At 35.6% G+C, this 22470-nt stretch overlaps 1 protein-coding gene across 2 annotated transcripts in view; it reads right to left on the bottom strand.

Moving 5' to 3' along the window:
• The window catches only part of PRR16 (proline rich 16), a 226502-nt gene that overhangs the window by 57402 nt on the left and 146630 nt on the right, over positions 1-22470 (bottom strand). Inside the window, exon 1 of one of the 2 annotated variants that reach the window (XM_055298928.2) lies at positions 7673-7728. The exons of the other annotated variant lie outside the window; for it this stretch is intronic. Within the exon in view, the coding sequence (XP_055154903.1) occupies positions 7673-7684 (12 nt within the window). The 5' untranslated portion in view covers positions 7685-7728. Of the gene's footprint in view, positions 1-7672; positions 7729-22470 lie in introns of those variants that run through there. 2 annotated transcript variants of the gene reach the window in all.

The following is a 22470-nucleotide window of genomic DNA, read 5'->3' as shown; positions in this document are numbered from 1 at the left end:
CGGGAATTATGGAGGCTACAGGATGAGATTCGGGTGGGGACACAGAGCCATACCATATCAGTAGCCTTTCTACCTTATTTAACAAATAAGCAGTGCACATTATGATCAGGAGCAGTTCTTAATACTTTAAAAGTAGTAACTCGTGTAAAATCTATAACACCCCTATGAATTAGTATCTATTATCTCCACTGTCAGATAAGATAACTGAGGCACACAAATGTTGAGTAATTTGATCAGTGTCACACAGCTAGTAAGTGCAGAGCTGAGTTTCAAACCAGGCAACCTGGCTCCAGTGTTTACATTTGCATCACTATGCTACGCTATCTCTTTTAGAAGAAGTAGAAACATTTTACTGAAGTAAAATATATTATTGGAAAAGGCAAATGGAGGCATGATCAGTTTTGTTCTACATACATACCATACCAATATTCTTTAATCACTCTATTTGGTTTACGTAAGCCACAGGAAAAAGTCTCTTTCAAATATGAGTGAAACAAGCCAGGTCTAAATTATATCTTACTTTCAGTTTCATCTTATATCCTGTTATCCATTTTATATGAGTGTAATGCTGAAAAACTAAAGCTTTTCAAGTTCAAAGATGTGTTTCTTTAATACTGCAGAAAGGATCCCTAACCTGACCATAAGAATGTTCTCTTCCTAATCAGTCATTCTTTCCTTATCTGTGAATTAAGAGTAGCGGAGCCTCCGTGGAAAAATGCCCCATTGTGAAAAATCTTGCACAATTTATGTCCCTTGGGAAGATAGTGATGCATATTAGTATTTTTAACTTTTTAATCATACAAACATTAAGTATACAATTGTAACAAATTAAAAACCTACAGTTGTCACGTATCTCTACATTAATAGTTGTTATATACAAATAATATATTATTATATATTATGTAGAAAGAGTAAATCAAGCTCATTAACATATTCATCCTTATTCACATTTTAAAGGCACCGAAAAGTCCTGACTAAATGTATTTAACTCAGTAGTTATCAACTTTTAAAACGATGAAGTCTGCTTTTCCTTGATGTAACACCCATTTACCTACATTGGAAAACACTGCTGCTCTGGATGTCTAATGAATCCATGGCAAATTAATACGATTACTTTTTGTTCTAATATAACCTTTGAGGTCTATGACATGGGAAAGACAAGAGCTAATAATATATGATAACATGGGTAAGGGTAAAGATAATAATAAATAGAGTAATACTATATTAGCTAACATTTCTTTATGTAATGCTCAAAACAATGTCATAAGGTAGGTATTTATTAATTAATCCTCATTTTACACAAGAAGAAACTGAGTAATGTGCCCAAGCCACATAACTAGTAAGTGGTGAAGCTAGGTTTCACAGCCAGGTATTCTAAATCCAAAATCCATGTTCTAATAATTACACTGAAGTACCTCCCACTTTGTGATAGGCAATCAGTTTATTTATATAGGTAGAATCCTGATTAGTAGGAATGAATTAGGACATAGATAAACACATAAAATTACCAAGAAAAATCTAGGAGTGGTAGATATAATTTAGTCATAATAATTTATGTTATCTCTTGATACTGTTGCCATTATAAAATCTTTCCCCTTTTATATGATTTTTTCTTTCCTCACGGAGGAATCTAATGACTATAATATTTTTTTTTTCTTCCCTCATGGAGGAATCTAATGACTATAACATTTTTTTTTTCTTCCTCACTTCCTACCTTAAAATAACTGTAGTAACAGTACATTTTCAAGTGGTGGTATATTCTGTAAATAGTTGAAAATAATAAAATGTGTCTGAAGTCAATACATTACTTTATATTACCTTTCGTTTTTGTGAAAAAAAATTCATAAATTAATCCCTAATTCCAAGACATAAAATGTGTTGTGTTTATAAGTAGAAAATTACACATTTTTATTGTTCTCTCTCCCTATTGCATTCTTTCAAAGTGCTAACATTTAGTTTCTGCAAATCAAATTCCTTTTTGACACATAGTCTTTTAAAGAACAAAAAAGAAATAATGTAAAAAGTACAGGATTTAAAGAGTGCAAGAAGTAGCTAAAATATGAAATGCCAACTTGTGGCCAGGCACGCTGGCTCACGTCTGTAATCCCAGGACTTTGGGATGCTGAGGCGGGTGGATCATAAGGTCAGGAGATCGAGACCATCCTAGCCAACCTGGTGAAATCCTGTCTGTACTAAAAATAGAAAAATTAGCAGGGCATGGTGGCGCATGCCTGTAGTCCCAGCTATTCTGGAGGCTAAGGCAGGAGAATCACTTAAACCCGGGAGGTGGAGGTTGCAGTGAGCCAAGATCTTGCCATTGCACTCCAGCCTGGTGACATAGCAAGACTCCAACTCAAAAAATAAATAAATAAATATAAAATAAATAAATAAATAAAATATGGAATGCCAACTTGTAAAAAATAAACACTTGTCATGCTTTGCTCTCAGAAGACAATATCAGAGTAATGAGTAAGACGTAACTTCAGCTCTGTGTATCTCTTAAAATATATATACTGGTAATCTCTCTAAAGTTTCTAAAGATAGAAAACAAGAACTAACTACTAACTGTAGAATCTCTTTCCTTCACTCCATGCACACTTACTGTGCCATTACTTTTCTAGATATTGAGGTCTCAGGAATAAAAAAGGGAGATGAGACTCATGCTCTTAAGGGGCTTACATTTTGACAGGAGGAGGCAGTCAGCAAAAAAGAAAAAAAAACACATAAACAAGAATTCCTGAAGTGGTAAGTGCCATGGAAAAAACTACAGGTAGTATTGTGAGACATAGAATCGCACCAAGACACTAAGTGTGTGAGTGAGAGAGATGCACATGAACAGCTAATGCTCAGGTCAAGTGGTCAGCAAAGACACCTCTGAAAAAGGTGACATGAAATGGAACTGAAATAATACAGTGAGCCAGTTTGTGCATGCTAAGTGGAAAAGGCCAAAGGTGTTGTATTAGTCTGTTTTCATACTGCTCTAAAAGAACTGCCCAAGACTTGGTAATTTATAAAGGAAAGAGGTTCAATTGACTTACTCTTCAGCATGGCTGGGGAGGCCTGAGGAAACTTACAATCATGGTGAAGGCCAGGAGGAAGCAAGGCACCTTCTTCACAAGGTGGCAGGAAGGAGATGTGCTGAGCAAAGTAGGAAGAGCGTCTTACAACACCATCAGATCTCATGAGAACTCACTCACTATCATGAGAACAGCATTGGGGAAACTGCCCCCATAATCCATGTACCTCCACCTGGTCTCTCCCTTGACACATGTGGATTACGGGGATTATGGGGATTAAAATTCATGAAGAGATTTAGGTTGGGATGCAAAGCCTAATTTTATCAAGTGGAAATGAGCTTGAGACCCAAAACATGCCTTGTATAGTAGAATACCGGACAGGGGGATCAGAGACTGAGACAAGATTAGCTCTGGCTGAGAAGAGATCACAGGGTTTGATTACAAGGTAAACAGATCACAGGGGAATGATCACAAAGTAAACAGATTGATCACACAATAGAGACCTCCAAGACAAGCAGCATGAAGCAGCCCAGGTGGCAATGGCAAGTGGCAAAAATTTTCAATGTAGAATAGCATTAATCCCTTTATATTTCAAAAAAAGCCCCATTATTTTTGCTGCTCTGAGAAAAGTGAATTGTAAGAAAGCAAGAGAAGGAGTAGAGTTTGGTAAGGAATTCATATAAGTTTTGGTAAGTAATTCCAATTAAAAGATGAGGACTGAAAAGTTGCAAGTAGTGAAGATAGCAAAAAGAAGGACTCAGGATATATTTTGGAGGCACATTTGACAAAACTTTCTAAAGGAGAACACCGCCCAGAGTTTTGGCCCAAGCAATTTGTTTGATGAGGGAGTGATTTACTGACATGGAGAAAACTAAGGGAAAAAGAGAATTACGGGCCTGGGTATTGATTCTGAAGTTCTGCTTTCTATGTGTTTATTTTAAGATGCTTATTAAACATCCAATGGAGACGATGGGGAGAAGCTAATGATACAAAGTTGGAATTCATTCATATACAGTTGGTATGTAAAGCTATGAGCTGGATGAGATCAGCAAAAAGAGCTGGGATGGGGAGCAAAGAGAGAAACAGGTGGAGGGGGAGTAAACTAGGGAGAGACAAGGCTTGCTCTGAGTACTGGGACCCTGTAACATTTAGTGGCTGAGGAAGCAAGGACCCAGCAAAACACACTAATGAGAGGTGGCCAGAGAGGTAGACGGGGAAATGTAAATTTATCTGTTCCACACATAGAACCTTGACAGATAACATTTTAACAACAATAACAAAATGTAGTACTCTCTGGCATTTTCACGTACATCATTGCTATCACAGCACGTTCACTGACCTACATCACAGAACTACTTATTTTCTGATTCAGGCCAGGTTAAAGAATGCTTCTCAGGAATAATATCTATAGTTGTTTTCATTTGACAACAAAATCAAGCAATCTCACCTCATAAGCACATTTTCCTGCAGGTTATTAATCACTGTACCCATTTGTGGAGCATTGCAACATCATCATGAAGCTCGTCTGCCTGTTTCACCATTACAACTTCTGACTTTGGTGTCACAATGCTCCGTAATTCTTCACTGTTATAATATTCAAGGTCACTCTTCATGATACATAAATTAAAGATAAATTTTATGCACTATGTTATTATGGAATTCCACAATCTTGCAAAAGTTCTGGTCTGCATTTTTCATCTTCTTTCCATTTCACAAAAACACCAAACTTTACCATGACTTGCCAATTCATTGTGAATCTTTCTTTAGAAATTCAGATAACAAATAATACTTATCCAGTTTTTGAGGCACATTAATTTTAGCTCCTCTCTAATATCACTATACATCCTTATTTCATAAAACTCAATTTATTAAATTTCAGATTCTCTCTGATCTACCTCCAACTCAGGCAGAAAACAATTATTTTTATGTAAACATCGATTTACTCTTGCATTACCTTGTTTTAGTCTTCTACTTGACTGTGAACCTATCGTGGGTAGAATTGTGTCTTATTAATCTTTATATTTCTTTTTTCTAGCACAGTGCATGGTGCAAAGTGCATTTTCAATAACTATTGAGTAAAATAATTAATTGATTAGATTAGTTTAGACTGTTAATTGTTGGTTTGATAAAAATGATAAAGATATCAAACAACTGCTGTATTATATTTTAATACAGACTCTTAGGAGAAATTTTTGCATTCCTGAGATTCATCAGTCCTTCATGTTTTCTTACTTCCTCTTTATTTGGGTATGTAATTTTCATTAGTACGCTAGTATAACAACAAACCATTTTGAGTGACAACTGCTAGTCGATTAACCTATGATGTTTTCAATTCTCTGGAATTAGCTCTGTGATTGAAATCAATAGAACATTAAATGGTTGATTCTCTCTTTTGCCAATGCAACAAATACTTCTTGTATTTTAACAAAATATATAGCCCCTATAATAAATATGGAAAGACATTGCACATTCCATGCTATTATTTTTCCTAGTCAACTTTATAATTACTTCAACAGTCAATTCATCATTTTTATTCAACTGAACTCAGTTCAAACAGTTAAATATTTAGATCTGATTATTTTTTCAAGAAAAATTAGAACTGAGTTTGAGAGGTATGTCCGTCTGATAAGTGTAGTGGCAATCTAAAGGGTACAAAATACTTGACTTTAGGAAATGATGTGTGGGGCATCACGTAATATGTACAGAGGATTGCTTCTGAATATATTGCCAATGTGGCAGACATTTTTCATTCTCAAACAACATGAGTTATCAATCTATGCCCATGTAATTTCTTCTAGATAAAGAAGGATACCGTCTGTTTATAGACCATCAAAACTTTATTCCAGTGGGAAAAGCTGGGCCTACAGCACTTTTTTTTTTCTGACTTTTTGCTTAAAAGTCATGTCAAACAATATATGGACGTTATGTCTTGAATTTTCTGGTCATTTGAGTCAGCTGAACGTCTTATGAATTCAATTGAAAAAGGTCTCAGGAATTCAAGTTGAATAAGTGACTTGGCAAACTGCTAATTGGCAAGTTAGTATCAGAGTTGTATAGCTTCGAGGTGAATTCACATAATTTATAAAAAAAAAAGGAAAAGAAACAAAAAAATAAGAATCCCAAGTATTTATCCATTGGTCTCTCTTAGCAATAACAGACAGAGGCAGACTTTTAAATTTACTTTTTCTTCTTTATCCTGAGATAATCAACAATTTATTTTCTTTTCAGTATATCTTTTTTGTCCATTTTATATGATGTGCTATAACTTCTTTTTTGCTTACCTCTGAAGTAGAATTTGATTGAGAAGATAAATATAGCTAAATTCCAAATACCATTCCCTCTTGTTTTACAACAATTAGAACACATTAAAATGAAGACTTGATTCATGACACAGCACCTAACAAACTGTTAAAAAACAGTATAATTACTACAATCTCAAAACTAAAAATCGTTTACTTATTACATTGTTAAAATCACTATCCACTAATATAGAAATTTTATTTAATAGGCACTCAACAACAAAATCAATACTACTCATGGGAATTCATTCAAATAGAGTGTTGTCAAATGCATGACAAAAGAATGCAACTGATTAAAGAAAAACAGTAATTGTAAACATGTTAATATATCTCTAATATTTGACATTATCCAGACATCTTTTTTATTTGATTTTAGATATAATAGATTTATTCTTAAAATCCAATAGTTGACTAATCATGGCATCTTTCAGGTTTTATCTACAAGTGGAAAAATTTAGTATCCATATTTAACACAAACAATAACTAGAGTCTTACACAGATTAGGGGGTTGAAATGATTGTCCCAGAAGCACCAGAGCATAATGAGCAATAAACCCAAGTTCTTTTATACACAGAAAAATACTGAGACCAAAGAAACTTGTACTGACAGCCTTTGATGATGGGAAAATGGAAAATTGCAATAAAAAAAAATTATTGACCTTGACTATGCATGTTTTCACTTCATTAGGAATTCACAGCTGTTAAAGGTAATGATCCTTCTTATGGTCACATATGGCATAACCAAGATTATGTTATGAATATGCTTCTGATGTCATGAATGAATTCTGTGCACCATAAACCAATCTTTAAAAAAAGACTATTGTCTTAATATTTGATTTTAAATTATCATATCTTTTATAAAATTTGTTTTTTAATGATTAAAATTAATTTCCTACAACTGACATATATAAAGATAACTTAGCAAAATGTAAGCCAATTTTCTTAATAAAAAGTGTGAATATTCTAACATGACCTCATTAATTCTGATACCTTGGAAGTTAAATCTTGCGGTTTTGAACAAACCACAAATATTTCTTAAAATATTTTTGGAGCCTTAAAAATAAAGCATTGCTGAAATTTATGATATTATTATACTTATTTCCTCATGTGGAATTTAAACATAAAACACAGACTGAAAATATGACCATTTATATGATGATAAATAGTGTTGTGAGTGTTAATCACGTTATTCATGGTCATCACTTGATAACTTTAATATTCAAAGAGACCTAATTGTTAATTGCAACTCTTACATATATTTTGAATTACAAATGATATATTGGTCTTGCATGTTTCTTAGAAATGTTGGTACGTGCTGTCCAAATTCCTGAAAACATCATGTTAAGGTGGGGCTGACCTTCTTGGGCATTTCCTGATGTCCTATTGTCACCGTATGCCTGCAGCACTGTTTCCCTGTTTCATCGTGTGGGGAGGTGGGAGTAGATAATGGAGCTTCTGTTAAAAAAATTAGAAAAGTTTAAAAAATAGTTCCTTTACTTTAGACTTTCCAAAAAACACTGGACTGGACATGGTGCAGGAGGTTATGAATGGATGGGAAGGCATTCGTCATGAAGGAATAGAATATACTGATGGAAATTATACATGGATGGAAGAGAAGAGTGAACATAAGAATATGTCTATGAAGGAAGTGCCTGTGAAAGACCACGTATTGTGAGTGAACACATAAGAAGTATGAGTATTGATCAGTCAATCAATCAAGTCTTCAAGAACGTTTACTGAGTACCTATTCTTTCTGAGAACAGTATACCATAGCAAATCACTGGATGCTTTGTAGGTTAACACTGACTCATCATTCAATATTGTTTTTTGCCTTGCAGCCCAATGAGTTATTAATATAGACATATCAGGACCAGCTCTAAGGACAGTCATCAGGAAGAGACAGTCAAGCATATCACAGAAATGGATATAAACACCCAACTAATGTGGTAGTATAGAGTAGCCTCTGGAAATGAAGGCTATCCTCCAATATTTAAAGGGATATCTTGCATCAGGAAGCCTAAGCTTGCTGAACAAAATGTCAATGGGCTGAGCCAACCTCAGGGAAACATACTCTGGGGTCATGGGAACTCAAGACTACACTAAATCTACATGACAAAGGAGGTATTAAAGCAGAGGCTAAGAGATCTCTTGATGTTGATACTATAAGGATTCTAAGTTCCAGGGGGCAATTGGAGCTTGGCCTGTGAGGCTGCACTCAATTCAGAAATGCGAGATTGTTGCCGCCGGAATGTGTGCCCCCTCATTCCCACCTTACACTTTGGTCACATGCTCCCAAAACACTACAGTTGCTGCATTTGAGACTTGTTCAAACGAGGTATGAATAAAAGAGTAAGAGCTTAGATCATCTAGCTTGCTCAATTACTGACTCATTCTTTTGCTAGCTACTTGAAGAGCAATATGCTGTGTCAGTACTAGGAATGCAGAAATGAGTGAAAAAGTACTCTTCCTCAAGGAGCTCAAAAGAATCAGTTTGGGGTGGGGGTTGAGAAAGGGCACATTATTCTCAGCTTCTTGCTGCTTCTTATGTTACTGACTTTCTTCATCAACAATAACTTGAATACTCAGTAAAGAAAAGCAAAATTATACATTTGAATAAGCTCAAGGCATTTAACTTCATCATTCATCCACCCATGAATATATTCAATAAACTCTCACTGAGCACTAAGTATGTGCTAGGTCCCCTCCTGGTTATTGGGAACGTGACAATAAATAAAATGCCCAGAATTCTCACCCACATATTAATTATATAAACATGGATGACAGAAAACACTTCTATTAAATTATAACTAAATTATAACATTTGACTGCAAAATACTAATTAAAAATAATGAATAGAGTATGCAGGCATTATTTAATTATCATACACTATTAATTTCGTAGTTAAAACATTTAACAAGACCAAGAATCAAAAACGAGAACTATCAAATTTTCTAATCCTATTTCACTTTAAATCTACAACGAATACTCCTGACATTATTAACAAAAACCAGACATTCATAAAATTATAATGCTGAAGTAGAAAAGCAAAAAATGGCAACACTATTTTCTCTATTTTAATACTTCAGAAGGAAACTACATATCGCTGTATCCACCTCCACTCTCCCAAAAAAAAACTTTATCAAAAAAAAAAAAAAAAGAAAAGAAAGAAAAAGAAATCCATAGAAAGTAGCCTAAGGGCCTATAGAAGAGAATATAGATTTTCCTCTCGAACTCTGTTCTTCATATCGAGACACTAAAGAATGGTGGTAAAAGTGTGGTTTCTATAATCAGACTCATTAGCTATGCAATCCCAGACAAGGTACTTGGGGGCTATTTCTCTGTACTTCTGTTTTCTTATCTTTGAAAAGAGGGTTAGAAAATGTACTAGCTTCACAGGGTTAATGTGAGAGTTAACTAAGTTAATATATGGAAAGAATTTCACACTTTTAAAAGCACATAATAAGTGCTTACAAATGTTTGCTATTTTTTTTTTCTGTTATAAAGTCAACAGAATAGGGAAGTAAAATGCATGTCAGAATCTTTACTGACAGAGGTTCTCAGAGCACTCGAATGAAGAATTCTGAACCAAGAACTCGGGCTTTGTAATTAATCTTCAGTGTCACATATTCTCCGGGCAATACAGCAGCAGAGCAAGCTGCTCTAGCTGGTGCCTCTATGTTCCTCCTCATGGCAAAGTGAAAGAGCCAAATTCTGCATTTACTGCCAGAATCCCCCAGCTTCATAATTGCCACCACTTTTTCCATTTTGACAGTATAGATTCTGTTCTGCTGGTTGGCTGAGACTGTCTGGCTATGCACAGTGGAAAAACTATTATCAAATCATTCCAGCCATAACTTGTGAACTTAATCAGCAATAGAACATTCCTGCCAACTACAAGCTGAACAATTCCTTCTTTTGTTCCTCTCATGTATTTTAGACACAGTCTCAGACAAGGCTAATCAAACCAAAGTGGAAAAGGCTTGAAAATTATCTGGTGAATGTTTGAAGTAAATCATTAAAGTGTTTTGAATTATCCAAAGTATGATTATCCATACTACAAGGAAAATGTCTAAAGTTTAGGCTTGGCATTGGCCATTGGAAAATAACAGAAAATGATCTGAATTTGTTGGAGGGGAGTGTACCAAACCTGAATTCATGACAAATGTGCATTTACATTTTTGGCCTGTGCAGAATTAATCAACATCCCAAATCTGTTTTAAAAACTCCACCCTAAGCATTTGCTTATTCTTCCAGTAAGAACATACAAAAAAGCCCACAGTATGAGAACATAACTTGAATAGGTTTTTGAGGAATCATGATAGGTTTTACAGTCAACTTGCCACATTTCCTTGTTTCCTTTATGCTCAATGACATATATTTTTAAAACATGTCTAACGTGCAGGGTCACAGTTTGATTACAGAAGAAAAACATGTATCTGTATTAAGCCATCAGATTTATCTGGAGATCAAACAAACACCCATAAACTACAAGCTGCAAATACTCACCAATTGAATCTGTGTGTGTGAAAGTGCTTTAATAAGGAAAGCTCTGTTCAAATGCTAATCATTATCCAACTGACTACATTAAAATTTCCTTCAGGGAATTGATAACCTCTTACTCATCTTTATAACACTATCCTCTGAGAATCAAAGGAAATTTGTTTATTGGCTAAACACAACTAAAGCTCAGCTCTTAGGCTAAACAGCAGAGGGCTATTGGATTCTCAGTCCAGATTTCTTAAAGGAGCCATATATGCCTGGATATAAAAAATTGAAATGCAAGGTTCAGTCTCATTTTTAGTGGCCATCATCTAAACTATGTGTTAGTGCCTTAAAGGAATAGTATTTTAAAAGTATTAGAATATAAGTATGCTGTTGAAATTGCATAGAAGACCCAAGAAAAGGCTACAATACAAATGCTTAAAACTGGATTTAATTATATCATAGATCATATATGTAAACCAATCATATGAATTAAATAAAATACTAAAAATTTTTATTATGTTTTATTTTTTCCCAAATGGAAGCCTACATATAAGTTATTTGATAATGTTTTTGTGGGGTTTAAGACATGAATCTTAGTAATATGCTTAAGTAATTATTGAAAAAATACAAAGCTTGACTTTCATAACAATACATAATAAGATTTTTAAAAATGTAAACAGAAAAAAGTAAATTATGAAGCTTTAAATTTTATTTCCACTGAAGTTACCAAAAAAGCAGTGATAAAATATGATACAAAATCTAGTATTTCTTTTTTATAAAATACCAATACTGGCTTGAATTATGTATTCTATGAATATTCAGAAAATCAGCAGTTAAACAACAAACACGACGCTTGTTTTAAAATTCACGCTAAACTGCTAGGTTTCCTTCATTTTACTTATACATTATAGCCATGTTCCATGTGTAAACTCATGGGCAAATATTTGCATTATAAGTTTTTTCAATTTCTGCTGAACTGCCAACTGTACGCTTTCCTCATAATCTTTAAAACATATACCTCATGCTTATTTGTCTTTGCCCAATAAGTGTTTGAGTTACAGAAAATAGCACAGAGTGACTTATTTATTAATCCATCACATTAGCAAAATAAAAATGTGAGTTTTCAGGATTAAAACATGATCATCCCATTTGAGTGCCCAGTCTCAAAGGAATACATGCATTAATACTCATATTAAGAACTTTTATGATTTGTGCAAGTAATATTATATACATATTTCACTAAATAATGCAATAAAAAAGAATTACATTTATTAGCATTTTAGAATACAAACTAGTTTATCTTCAAAAAGAATCAAATCAAATAATATGTATGTGTATTATTATGTTTTCATGCTGCTGGTAAAGACATACCTGAGATGGAAAGAAAAGGAGGTTTAATTGGACTTATAGTTCTACATGGCTGGGGAGGTCTCAGAATCATGGCAGGACCCAAAATACACTTCTTACATGGTGGTGGCAAGAGAAAATGAGGAAGAAACAAAAGCAGAAGCACCTGATAAACCCTTCAGATATCATAATACTTATTCACTATCACGAGAATTGCATGGGAAAGACTGGCCCCCATGACTCAATGACCTTCCCCTGTCCCTCCCACAACATGGGGGAATTCTGGGAGATACAATTCAAGTTGAGATTTGGTGGGCAGAACACAGCCAAACCATATCGTTCCACCCCTGGCCCCTCCAAATCTCATGTCCTCACATTTCGAAACCAATGATGCCTTCCCAACAGTCCACCAAAGTCTTAACTCATTTCAGCATTAACCCAAAAGTCCACAGTCCCAAGTTTCATCTGAGACAAGGCAATTCTCTTCTACCTATGAGCCTGTAAAATCAAAAGCAAGCTAGAAACAATGTTTCTTCCTAGAAACAGTGGAGGTGCAGGTATTGGGTAAATACAGCCATTCCAAATGGGAGAGACTGGCCAAAACAAAGGGGTTACAGGGCTGTGCAAGTTTGAACTCCAGTGGGGCAAATTTTAAAGCTCCAAAATGATCTCCTTTGACTCCAGATCTCACATCCAGGTCATGCTGATGCAAGAGGTGGGTTCCCATGGTCTCGGGCAGCTCCGCCCCCATGGCTGTGCAGGGTACAGCCTCCCTCTTGGCTGCTCTCACCGGCTGGTGTCAAGTGTCTGTGGCTTTTCCAGGTGCACGGTGCAAGCTGTCGGTAGAGCTACCATTCTGTGGTCTGGAGAATGGTGGCCCTCTTCTCACAGCTCCACTAGGCATTGCCCCAGTAGGGACTCTGTGTGTGGGGCTCCAACCCCGCATTTTCCTTCTGCACTGCCCTAGCAGAGGTTCTCCATGTGGGCCCCACCCCTGCAGCAAACTTTTGCCTGGGCATCCAGACGTTTCCATACGTCTTCTGAAATCCAGGCAGAGGTTCCTAAACCCCAATTCTTGACTTCTGTGTACTCACAGGCTCAACACCACATGGAAGCTGCCAAGGCTTGGGGCTTCCACCCTCTGAAGCCACAGTTTGAGCTTTACATTGGCCCCTTTCAACCAAGGCTGGCACGGCTGGTACACAGGGCACCAAGTCCCTAGCCTGCACACAGCATGGAGACCCAGGGCCCGGCCTACAAAACCACTTTTTCCATCTGGGCCTCTGGGCCTGTGATGGGAGGGGCTGCCATGAAGGTCTCTGACATAGCCTGGAGACGCTTTCCTCATGGTCTTGGGGATTAACATTAGGCTCCTTGTTACGTATGCAGATTTCTGCAGCTGGCTTGAATTTCTGCCCAGAAAATATGATTTTCTTTTCCATCACATAGTCAGGCTGCAAATTGTCCAAACTTTAATGCTCTGCTTCCCTTATAAAACTGAATGCTTTTAACAGCACCCAAGTCACCACTTGAACACTTTGCTTCTTAGAAATTTCTTCTGCCAGATACCCTAAATTATCTCTCTCAAGGTCAAAGTTCCACACATCTCTAGGGCAGGGGCAAAATGCCACCAGTCTTTTTGCTAAAACATAACAAGAGTCACCTTTATTCCAGTTTTCAGCAAGTTTCTCATCTCCATCTGAGACCACCTCAGCCTGAGTTTTGTTGTCCATATCGCAATCAGCATTTTGGACAAAGTCATTCAACAAGTCTCTAGGAAGTTCCAAACTTTCCCACATTTTCCTGTCTTCTTCTGAGTCCTCCAAACTGTTCCAACCTCTCTGCCTGTTATGTAGTTCCAAAGTCACTTCCACATTTTCAGGTATCTTTTCAGTAATGCCCCACTCTACTGGTACCAATTTACTGTGTTATTCTGTTTTTATGCTACTGATAAAGACATAGCCAACACTGGGAAGAAAAAGAGGTATAATTGGACTTATAGTTCCACATATCTGGGGAGGCCTCAGAATCATGGCAGGAGGCGAAGGGCACTTCTTACATGGCATTGGCAAGAGAAAATGAGGAATAAGCAAAAGCAGAAATCCCTGATAAACCTACCAGATCTTGTGAGACTTATTCACTATCATGAGAGTAGCATGGGAAAGACTGGCCTCCATGATTCAATTACCTCCCCTGGGTCCCTCCCACAACATGGGAAAATTCTGAGACACGTAATTCAAGTTGAGATTTGGGTGGGGACATTGCCAAACCATATCAGTATGTATTGAAACTAATTTTAGTTTTAAGTTTTATTTAAATATTTTAAATAAATATTTATTATTTAATAAATACACTTTAATAAATTTAATAAAAATTTAATAAAATTAATAAAATTATAAAAAAATTAGTAAAATTAATAAATAATTTTATTGTTTATTAAATATATTAATTTAAGTATACTTTAAATTAATATTGCCTGAAAACTAAAAACCCATGTTGTGACATTAGGCATTCAGAGTCTAAATAAAGAGTGCAGTATTGATAGAGAATACTTTCAGGCAGTGTTTAATTTTGGACCAGTTATTTCTGTAGAGCAAGAGAATTTATTCAACTGGCACTAGCAAACAGATGAAAAGCAAAGGAGGATACTTCCCTCCACTGAAAAGGGAATGAAATGTTTTTGCACCTGCCTTTTCAGGATAACGGTGTAGGTGCTAAATGGGCCCGTGAAGGGTGCCATACATAACTGGGATTAGACTGTGACAGGACTGCCTAGAGATAAACGTCCTTATTTATGAAATGTAGGCAGAGCAGGAAGACAAGTCTCAAAACCAAAGAGACTAGAACTTCAGGAGGTGCCTGAGAATTTGGAAAGCTAAGTGCAGTGCAAAAAGTAATTCTGGGACCATGGGAACAGAACTGACATTGTGGCTGCTTTCCTCGAAGTTTAGACTATTATTATTCCAGAAACAGTCCAGAGAAATGGGAAAGAAATGGAGTAACAATTTCCAGACAGTAAAAATGACATGTTTATTTTTCTTTTCTGTGTTTTCATTGCACGAGTAATGTAGGTTATATACAAGTATCGCTCACACATATCAAATTCTCAAAATAACATGTTTTAAAAATGTGTGTTTCAGATTTCACCTAAAGAAGAAAATAATTCAATAAGATATCCATTATTTTACTTTAATATTACTTAGAAACTCTTCATTGTCGAAAATCTTAGCTAAATGGCTCTTCATCTTGAGATCATTTCTATTTCTATAATAATTTGGCAATGATCTCAAAACAATTTGAAAAGAAAAGCTAAGTAAACAATTCAATAAAGAATTTCCTTTTTAAAAAAATTTTTTTAGAAAGTAGGTTAGAGGTAACCAGGGGCTCTAGGGAGAGAGAAGTGGGGAGTCCTTATTTATTGATTAAGGAGTTTTTGTCTGGGGTGATAAAAATGGTTTGGAAACAGATAATGATGACGGTGGCACAGCATTGTAAATGTAAATGATGCCACTGAATGGTACATTTAAAAAAGAATACAATGTCAAATTTTACTTATATATATCTAACCACAATTTTAAAAAATTAATAATGCAATATACCAAAAACAATTGAATTGTACAAATAAGTGAATTGCAGGGTATGTTGGGTACATCTGAATAAAGTTGTTGAAAAAAAAAGAATATCTCTTCTTATGAAATAAAAGAAAATGTTTTTAGAAGATGTGATCGTTTTAGGATGAATAATCAGCTCTCTTTTGAATACGAAGAGTTTCAAGGATTAATTTTATTAACAGAATAGCAAGACCATCAGGAGAAACCCTCTTTGGGACACCTTTCTGATTCTGAAACAAGTATAAAGGAAATGAAGACCGAAGTATAAAGGAAATGAAGACCTCAGTTTATATTCCAGAAATCCACCAGAAATAGGTTAATCCCAGCTTATTTTCGATAGGTCAAAATACAAATAGAACCTGGATCATGGCAGGAATTTAAAAAAGCAATGAGAGATGAAACACCGTCTAGGGGATTAACCAGATCTAATGATTGTTGTAATACACTTTTTAAAAGAAAAATAATTCTATAATTGAAAATAAGTTAGAAAAAAATCTAGCCTAATAGAAAAATTCCTGTTATGAATAGATTTAAATCATTTATTTGGTATATTAAGTCACAAATGAGAACTCTAGCCTTTTTTTCTAACTACTAAAGTAGTTGCAAAATTTGCACTGTTAAGCAGTAAACAAGCAATCATCTTGTGAACATGTCTATATTTTTGTCTTTGTTTTATTTTTGCATTAGTTGGATAGTTTTGCATTATTCACTTCTGCCTCTTATGTTGAAAACTAATGTAATCAAATTAAATTCTGAATACCAGTGCTGGTTTCAACGTTCCTACATAGGAAGAGCTCAGTGGCATCAATCTGGTCAGGGACCTAGTCTAATAAATCTGTTTTGCATAAGTAGCACACTCTTTTTACTTCAAGCCTAGGCTCATTTTAAAAGGCCAAGAGCAACGAAAAAAATGGATATTATGCAGGGAAGGCAAAATTTTACTCCATTCTTGCGCTATCAGAAACCTCTGGATTTCACTTCTTATAAACTGAGATTCAAAACTAAGTGCTGGGTATATTATCAGGAAACAAAAGGGAAGGGCTTCCACCAAAATATGCTCCCCTCTTCTTGTCACCTTAAGATGCTGAAGCTCAAGAACATGTAGCCAAATTATTTCTATTGCCTGCATGCCTGTGACTCCAGCATGGCAAATCCTAGATTTGATATCTACTGGATGGATAAATTGGAGAAAGTCGTGATTCAAAGATATAAAAGAGTAGAACTCTACATATAAGGTTTGCTACTATTGATTTATTTCTTTATTTACAAGGGGACATAAAAAAAATGAAGGGTGAGAATGTCTTAGAATGTGTCAGGTATATAAGATTCATCTTGTTTTATCAAAAATGAGTTTACCAGAATTGAAACACTCACACAAATACACACATGGTTATCATCTCTAGGAAAACAAAAGCACCACCACCACAAACAACCCTAATGATAAGATTTTTTTTAAGTTAGTAAAAATCTTTCTTAGTATGCTTTGAGAAATGGAGAAGCTCTGGTAGGAAACTGCTATCCTTGTGAAGCAGATGGTAGAAAAGATTTTCAAACCAAGATCAACCATGGAGATGATTACAAGACTCTAATGAAGCACAGATCAAGGGTCCCTATGACAGCATCCATATTCACAGCACAACTCTGGGCCCCAACTCCATCTGCACCTATGAATCTCTGTAATTCTCAAATGAAATCTTCTTTATATAGTAAAATATCTTCAAAGAAACAATTTATCTCCAAAAGAGAAAAACATAAAAAGTTTGCTTTAGTTTCTTCCATTTATAGCTGACAAGATAAAAATAGTTATCATATTTCACATTATATTATTGAATGTGAAACAGAGTATATAAAAAACAAACACTAAGATCTCTTCACTTTTCAGTAAAAGGTGAAAAGAGACAGCCTCTCTTTGAAAAAGAAATCTAAGATATATATTCTACATCTGCCTACATGAACAATGCTCTTTTAAATTATGGGTACATTTTACTGTCTCAAATAATTTATTGAAACAATTGAACTGGGAACCACTATTTACAGGTTTCAATGAGGCGATTACAAAAAATAATTCACTGATACTTAAAATTTCTACATGCAACAATCTAATAGAATAAAATGATCTTTTCCAAATGGATCCAAAAAGCACTGCCCATGTTTTGGAAATTATTTGGATCTTTGCATTGTTAAATGCCTATAGTCAATAATACATAATGTTAGGTAAGGGAAACAGTATGGCATACCCCAATTTTTTTTTTTTAAAGACAGGGTCTTGCTCTGTCTCCCAGGCTGGAGTACAGTGGTGAAACACAAGTACAGCCTTGTGTTTCCTGGCCCAAGCGATCCTACCACCTCAGCCTGCTGAGTAGCTGGTACCACAGGCATATTCTACCATGCTTGACTGATTCCTTTTTTCATTTTTTGTAGAGATGAGCTCTCATTATGTTGCCCAAGCTTGACTCTAACTCCTGGTCTCAAGTAATTCTCCCATCTTGGCCTCTCAACATGCTGGGATTATAGGCAAGAACCACTGCACTCAGCTGGTTTATCACATTTGTCCTAAGAGCATCAACTGATGACTAAAGTGACTTTAGGTGATTAATGAAAAAATTATTAATAATTATGTATTTATTTTAATATTACTTAGAAAAACATAACCAGTTTACCAAACCAGTAATAGAAATTTTCATTTTCAAAGAAATATATTTAAAAGTCAATATAAAAAAGTATATAAAAATGCAGGTGATAAGTCAATGTGATTAAAAAATACATATTTGAAATATAAATGACTAATGTGTGGGAAATTTCTTTTATATAAGTCAAATAGTCAAAAAGCCATATAACTGGATGCCTACTCCTCTGTCTTCTCAGCTCTGGGAGTCCTGAGGAGGCTTCATTACAGCCTCTGTTGCCCTGTTACCTGTAGGTACTGGGAGATGTGTAGAAAGGATGCTGGCACATCCTGGAAACCATAAAATGGTATTATGTCAAGACTGAACAACTTTGAAGTTTCTTTGAAGTTCTACCCTTGCCAGCCTACACGTGCCCATAGCTGTCCCACCATCATGCAGCAGGCACATGCCCCACTACCACACCAACACAAATGCACCCACAACTGCCCCACCACTGTTCACTCACCTTCATCCCCCCTGCCTCTGCTGGTGTGCACTCGCCTGCAGCCCCCTGACCACAACATACTACCTGGCTGGAGTGCTTTTTCTGGCAGCCCCACTGGAATGTTGTTGCCAATGGACTGTGAATGCATGGCCCCCTACTAAGTGCAGCAGGTGCTTGACCTCCAGGGACCAGAAAACAAAGCTACATTCCTGGTCCTAGCTTGCCAGGGTAAGAGCATGCAGATCAGGAGTGCTAAGCTGAGCCTTGATCCTGGAAAGCATACAGAAATGAAGCCAATAAACTAAACCCAACTGATATCACAATCAAACCCTAAAGGGCATCAAAGAATATAAAAGCCAAAACACCATCCAAAAAACTTCAAGGATTAAAGGTAGATAAGTCCACACAGATGAGAAGGAGCCAGCATAATGATTCTGATGACTCTAAAATCCAGAGTATCTTCTAACCTCCACGTGACCACACTAGCTGTGCAGCAATGATTCTTAACCAGATGGAAATGGCTGAAATGGCAACACAGAATTCACAATCTAGATGTCAAGGAAGCTCAACAAGACAGAGGACAAAGTTTAAACCCAATCAAAGGAAATCAGTAAAACAATTCAAGCATTGAAAGACAACATAGACATTTTAAGAAAGAACCAAACTCAACTTGTGGAAATAAAAATTTCACTATAGGAATTTAGTAATGCAATTTGAAGCATTAATATACTAAGCTGAGGAAAGAATCTCAAAGACTTCTCCTATGAATTAACTCAAGTAGAAAAAATAAAAAAATTTTTAAAATGAACAAACCTCCAAGAAATACAGGATTATCTGAAGAGACCACACCTATAACTCATTGGGATTCCTGAAAGAGATGGAGAAACAGCAAGCAAATTGGAAATCGTATTTGAGAATACTGTCCGCAAAACCACAAAAATTTCCCTAACCTTGTTAGACAGGCTGACATGCAAATTCAGGAATTTCAGAGAATGCCTGTGAGATACTACAGAAGACAACCATCCCAATGCATATAGTCATCAGATTTTCCAAGGTCAACGTGAACAACAACAGCAAAAATCTTCAAGTCAGCAACAGAGAAGGGACAGGTTATATACAAAGGGAACGTCATCAGTCTAACAGTGAATTTTTCAGGAGAAACCTTACTAGCTAGAAGAGATTGGGAGCCTATATTCAGCATCCTTAACAAAAAGCATTCCAACAAAGAATTTCATATCCACCCAAACTAAGCTACAAAAGTGAAGGGGAAATAAAAATCCATTTCAGACAAGTAAATGCTAAGGTAATTGGTTATAACCAGATCTGCCTTACAAGAGGTCCTGAAGGGAGAGTTAAACACAGAAACTTCTGCCACAAAAACATTATTTAAGTACATGCCCCAGTGACACTATAAAGCAACTATACAATCAAGGCTACATAATAACCAACTTACAACATGATGACAGGTTCAAATCCTCACATACCAATATTGAACTTGAATGGAAATGGACTAAAAACTCCACTCAAAAGGCATCGAGTGGAAAGTTGAATAAGGAAGCAAGACCAACTGTATGCTGTCTTCAATAGACCCATATCATCTGCAGTGACCCTATAGGCTGAAAATAAAGGGATAGAGAAAGATCTATAAAGCAAATGGAAAACAAAAAGGACAGGGGTTGCTATTCCTATTTCAAACAAAACAAACTACATTGTCAATGATCAAAAAGGACAAGGAAGGATATTACATAATAATAAAGGGTTCAATTCAAAAAGAAGACTTACACATCCTGGAAATATATGCTCCCAACACAGGAGTACCTAGACTCATAAAACAAGTTCTTAGAGACCTACAGATAATTAGATAACCACAAAATAACAGTGAGAGACTTCAAACTCCACTGACGGTGTTAGACAAATCATGGAAGCAAAAAATAAAAAAAAAAAATTTGGGACCTAAACTCAACATTTGAACAAATGGACCTAACAGACATCTACAGAATACTACACCCAACGACAATAGATTATACATTCTTCTCATCTTCACATGGCACATACTCTAAGATTGACCACACACTCAGCCACAAAGCAATTCTCAACACATTCAAAAAAATCAAAATCATCCCAAGAACACTCTTAGACTACAGCACAATAGAAACAGAAATCAATAACAATAATGTCTCTCAAAACAATATAATTACATTGAAATTAAACAACCTGCTCCTGAACCACTTTTGTGAAAAAATGAAATTAAGACAGAAATAAAAATTATTTGAAACTAATTAAAACAAAGATGCAACATACCAGAGTCTCTGGTACACAGCTAAAGCAGTGTTACAAGGAAAGTATATTGTACTAAATCCCTACATCAAGAAGTTAGAAAGTTATCAAGTTAACCTAACATGACATCTAGAGAAAAACAAGAGCAAACCAACCCAAAAGCAAGCAGAAGTAAAGAAATGACAAAAATCAGACCTGAAATGAATAAAATTGAGACTAGAAAATCCACATAACAGATCAATGAAACCAAATGTTGCTTCTTCCAAAGAATAAGTGAGATTGGTAGACTGCTAGCTAGGATGATAAAGAAAGAGAGAAGATTCAAACAAACATAATCAGAAATGGCAAAGGTGACATTAACACTAATCCCTCAGAAACACAAAAAGCCATCAGAGACTAATATGAACACCTCAATGCAGACAAACTAGAAAATCTAGAAGAAATGGATAAATTCCTATAAACATATAACCTTCCAAGATTAAAACAGGAACAAACTCATATCTTGAACAGACTAATTATGAGTTCCAAATTGCATGTGTATTACAAAACCTATCAACCAGGAAATGTCCTGGGCCAAACAAATTCACAGAAAATTCTACCAGACAGGCAAGGAAGAGCTGGTATCAACTATACTGAAATTATTCCAAAAAATCAAAGAGTAGGAACTCCTCCCCAACCCATTCTATGAAGCCATTATCATTCTGATACTAAAACCTGGCAGAGACACAACAAAAAAGGAAACTGCAGGCCAATATTCCTAATGAACATAGATGCAAACATCCTCAGCAAAATACTAGCAAACTCACTAAATGGCACATCAAAAAGCTAAGCCACCATGATTAAGTAGGCTTTATCCCTAGGATGCGAGGATGGTTTGACACATGAAAATCAGTAAATGTAATTCATCACATAAACAGAACTAAAAACATAAACCACATAATCAACTGAATAGACTCAGATATAGCATTCATAAAATTTGGCAACCATACATGTTAAAAACCCTCAACAAACTAGGCATCAAAGGAACATACCTTTGATAATAATAAGAGTCATCTATGACAAACCCAAAGCCAACATCATAATCAATGGGCAAAAGCTGAAGCATTTATCTTGAAACTAGGCATCAAAGGAACATACCTTTGATAATAATAAGAGTCATCTATGAAAAACCCAAAGCCAACATCATAATCAACAGGCAAAAGCTGAAGCATTTCTCTTGAAAACCAGCACAAGACAAGAATGCCACTCTCATCACTCCTATTCAGCATAATACAGGAAGATGGCCAGAGCCATCGGACAAGAGAAAGAAATAAATGGCTTTTAA

Source organism: Symphalangus syndactylus, chromosome 11 (assembly GCF_028878055.3).
Source record: "Symphalangus syndactylus isolate Jambi chromosome 11, NHGRI_mSymSyn1-v2.1_pri, whole genome shotgun sequence".
NCBI classification, from domain to species: Eukaryota; Metazoa; Chordata; class Mammalia; order Primates; family Hylobatidae; genus Symphalangus; species Symphalangus syndactylus.
Note: the sequence above shows the minus strand (reverse complement) of the source record. Positions and strands in the feature narration are given on the sequence as shown.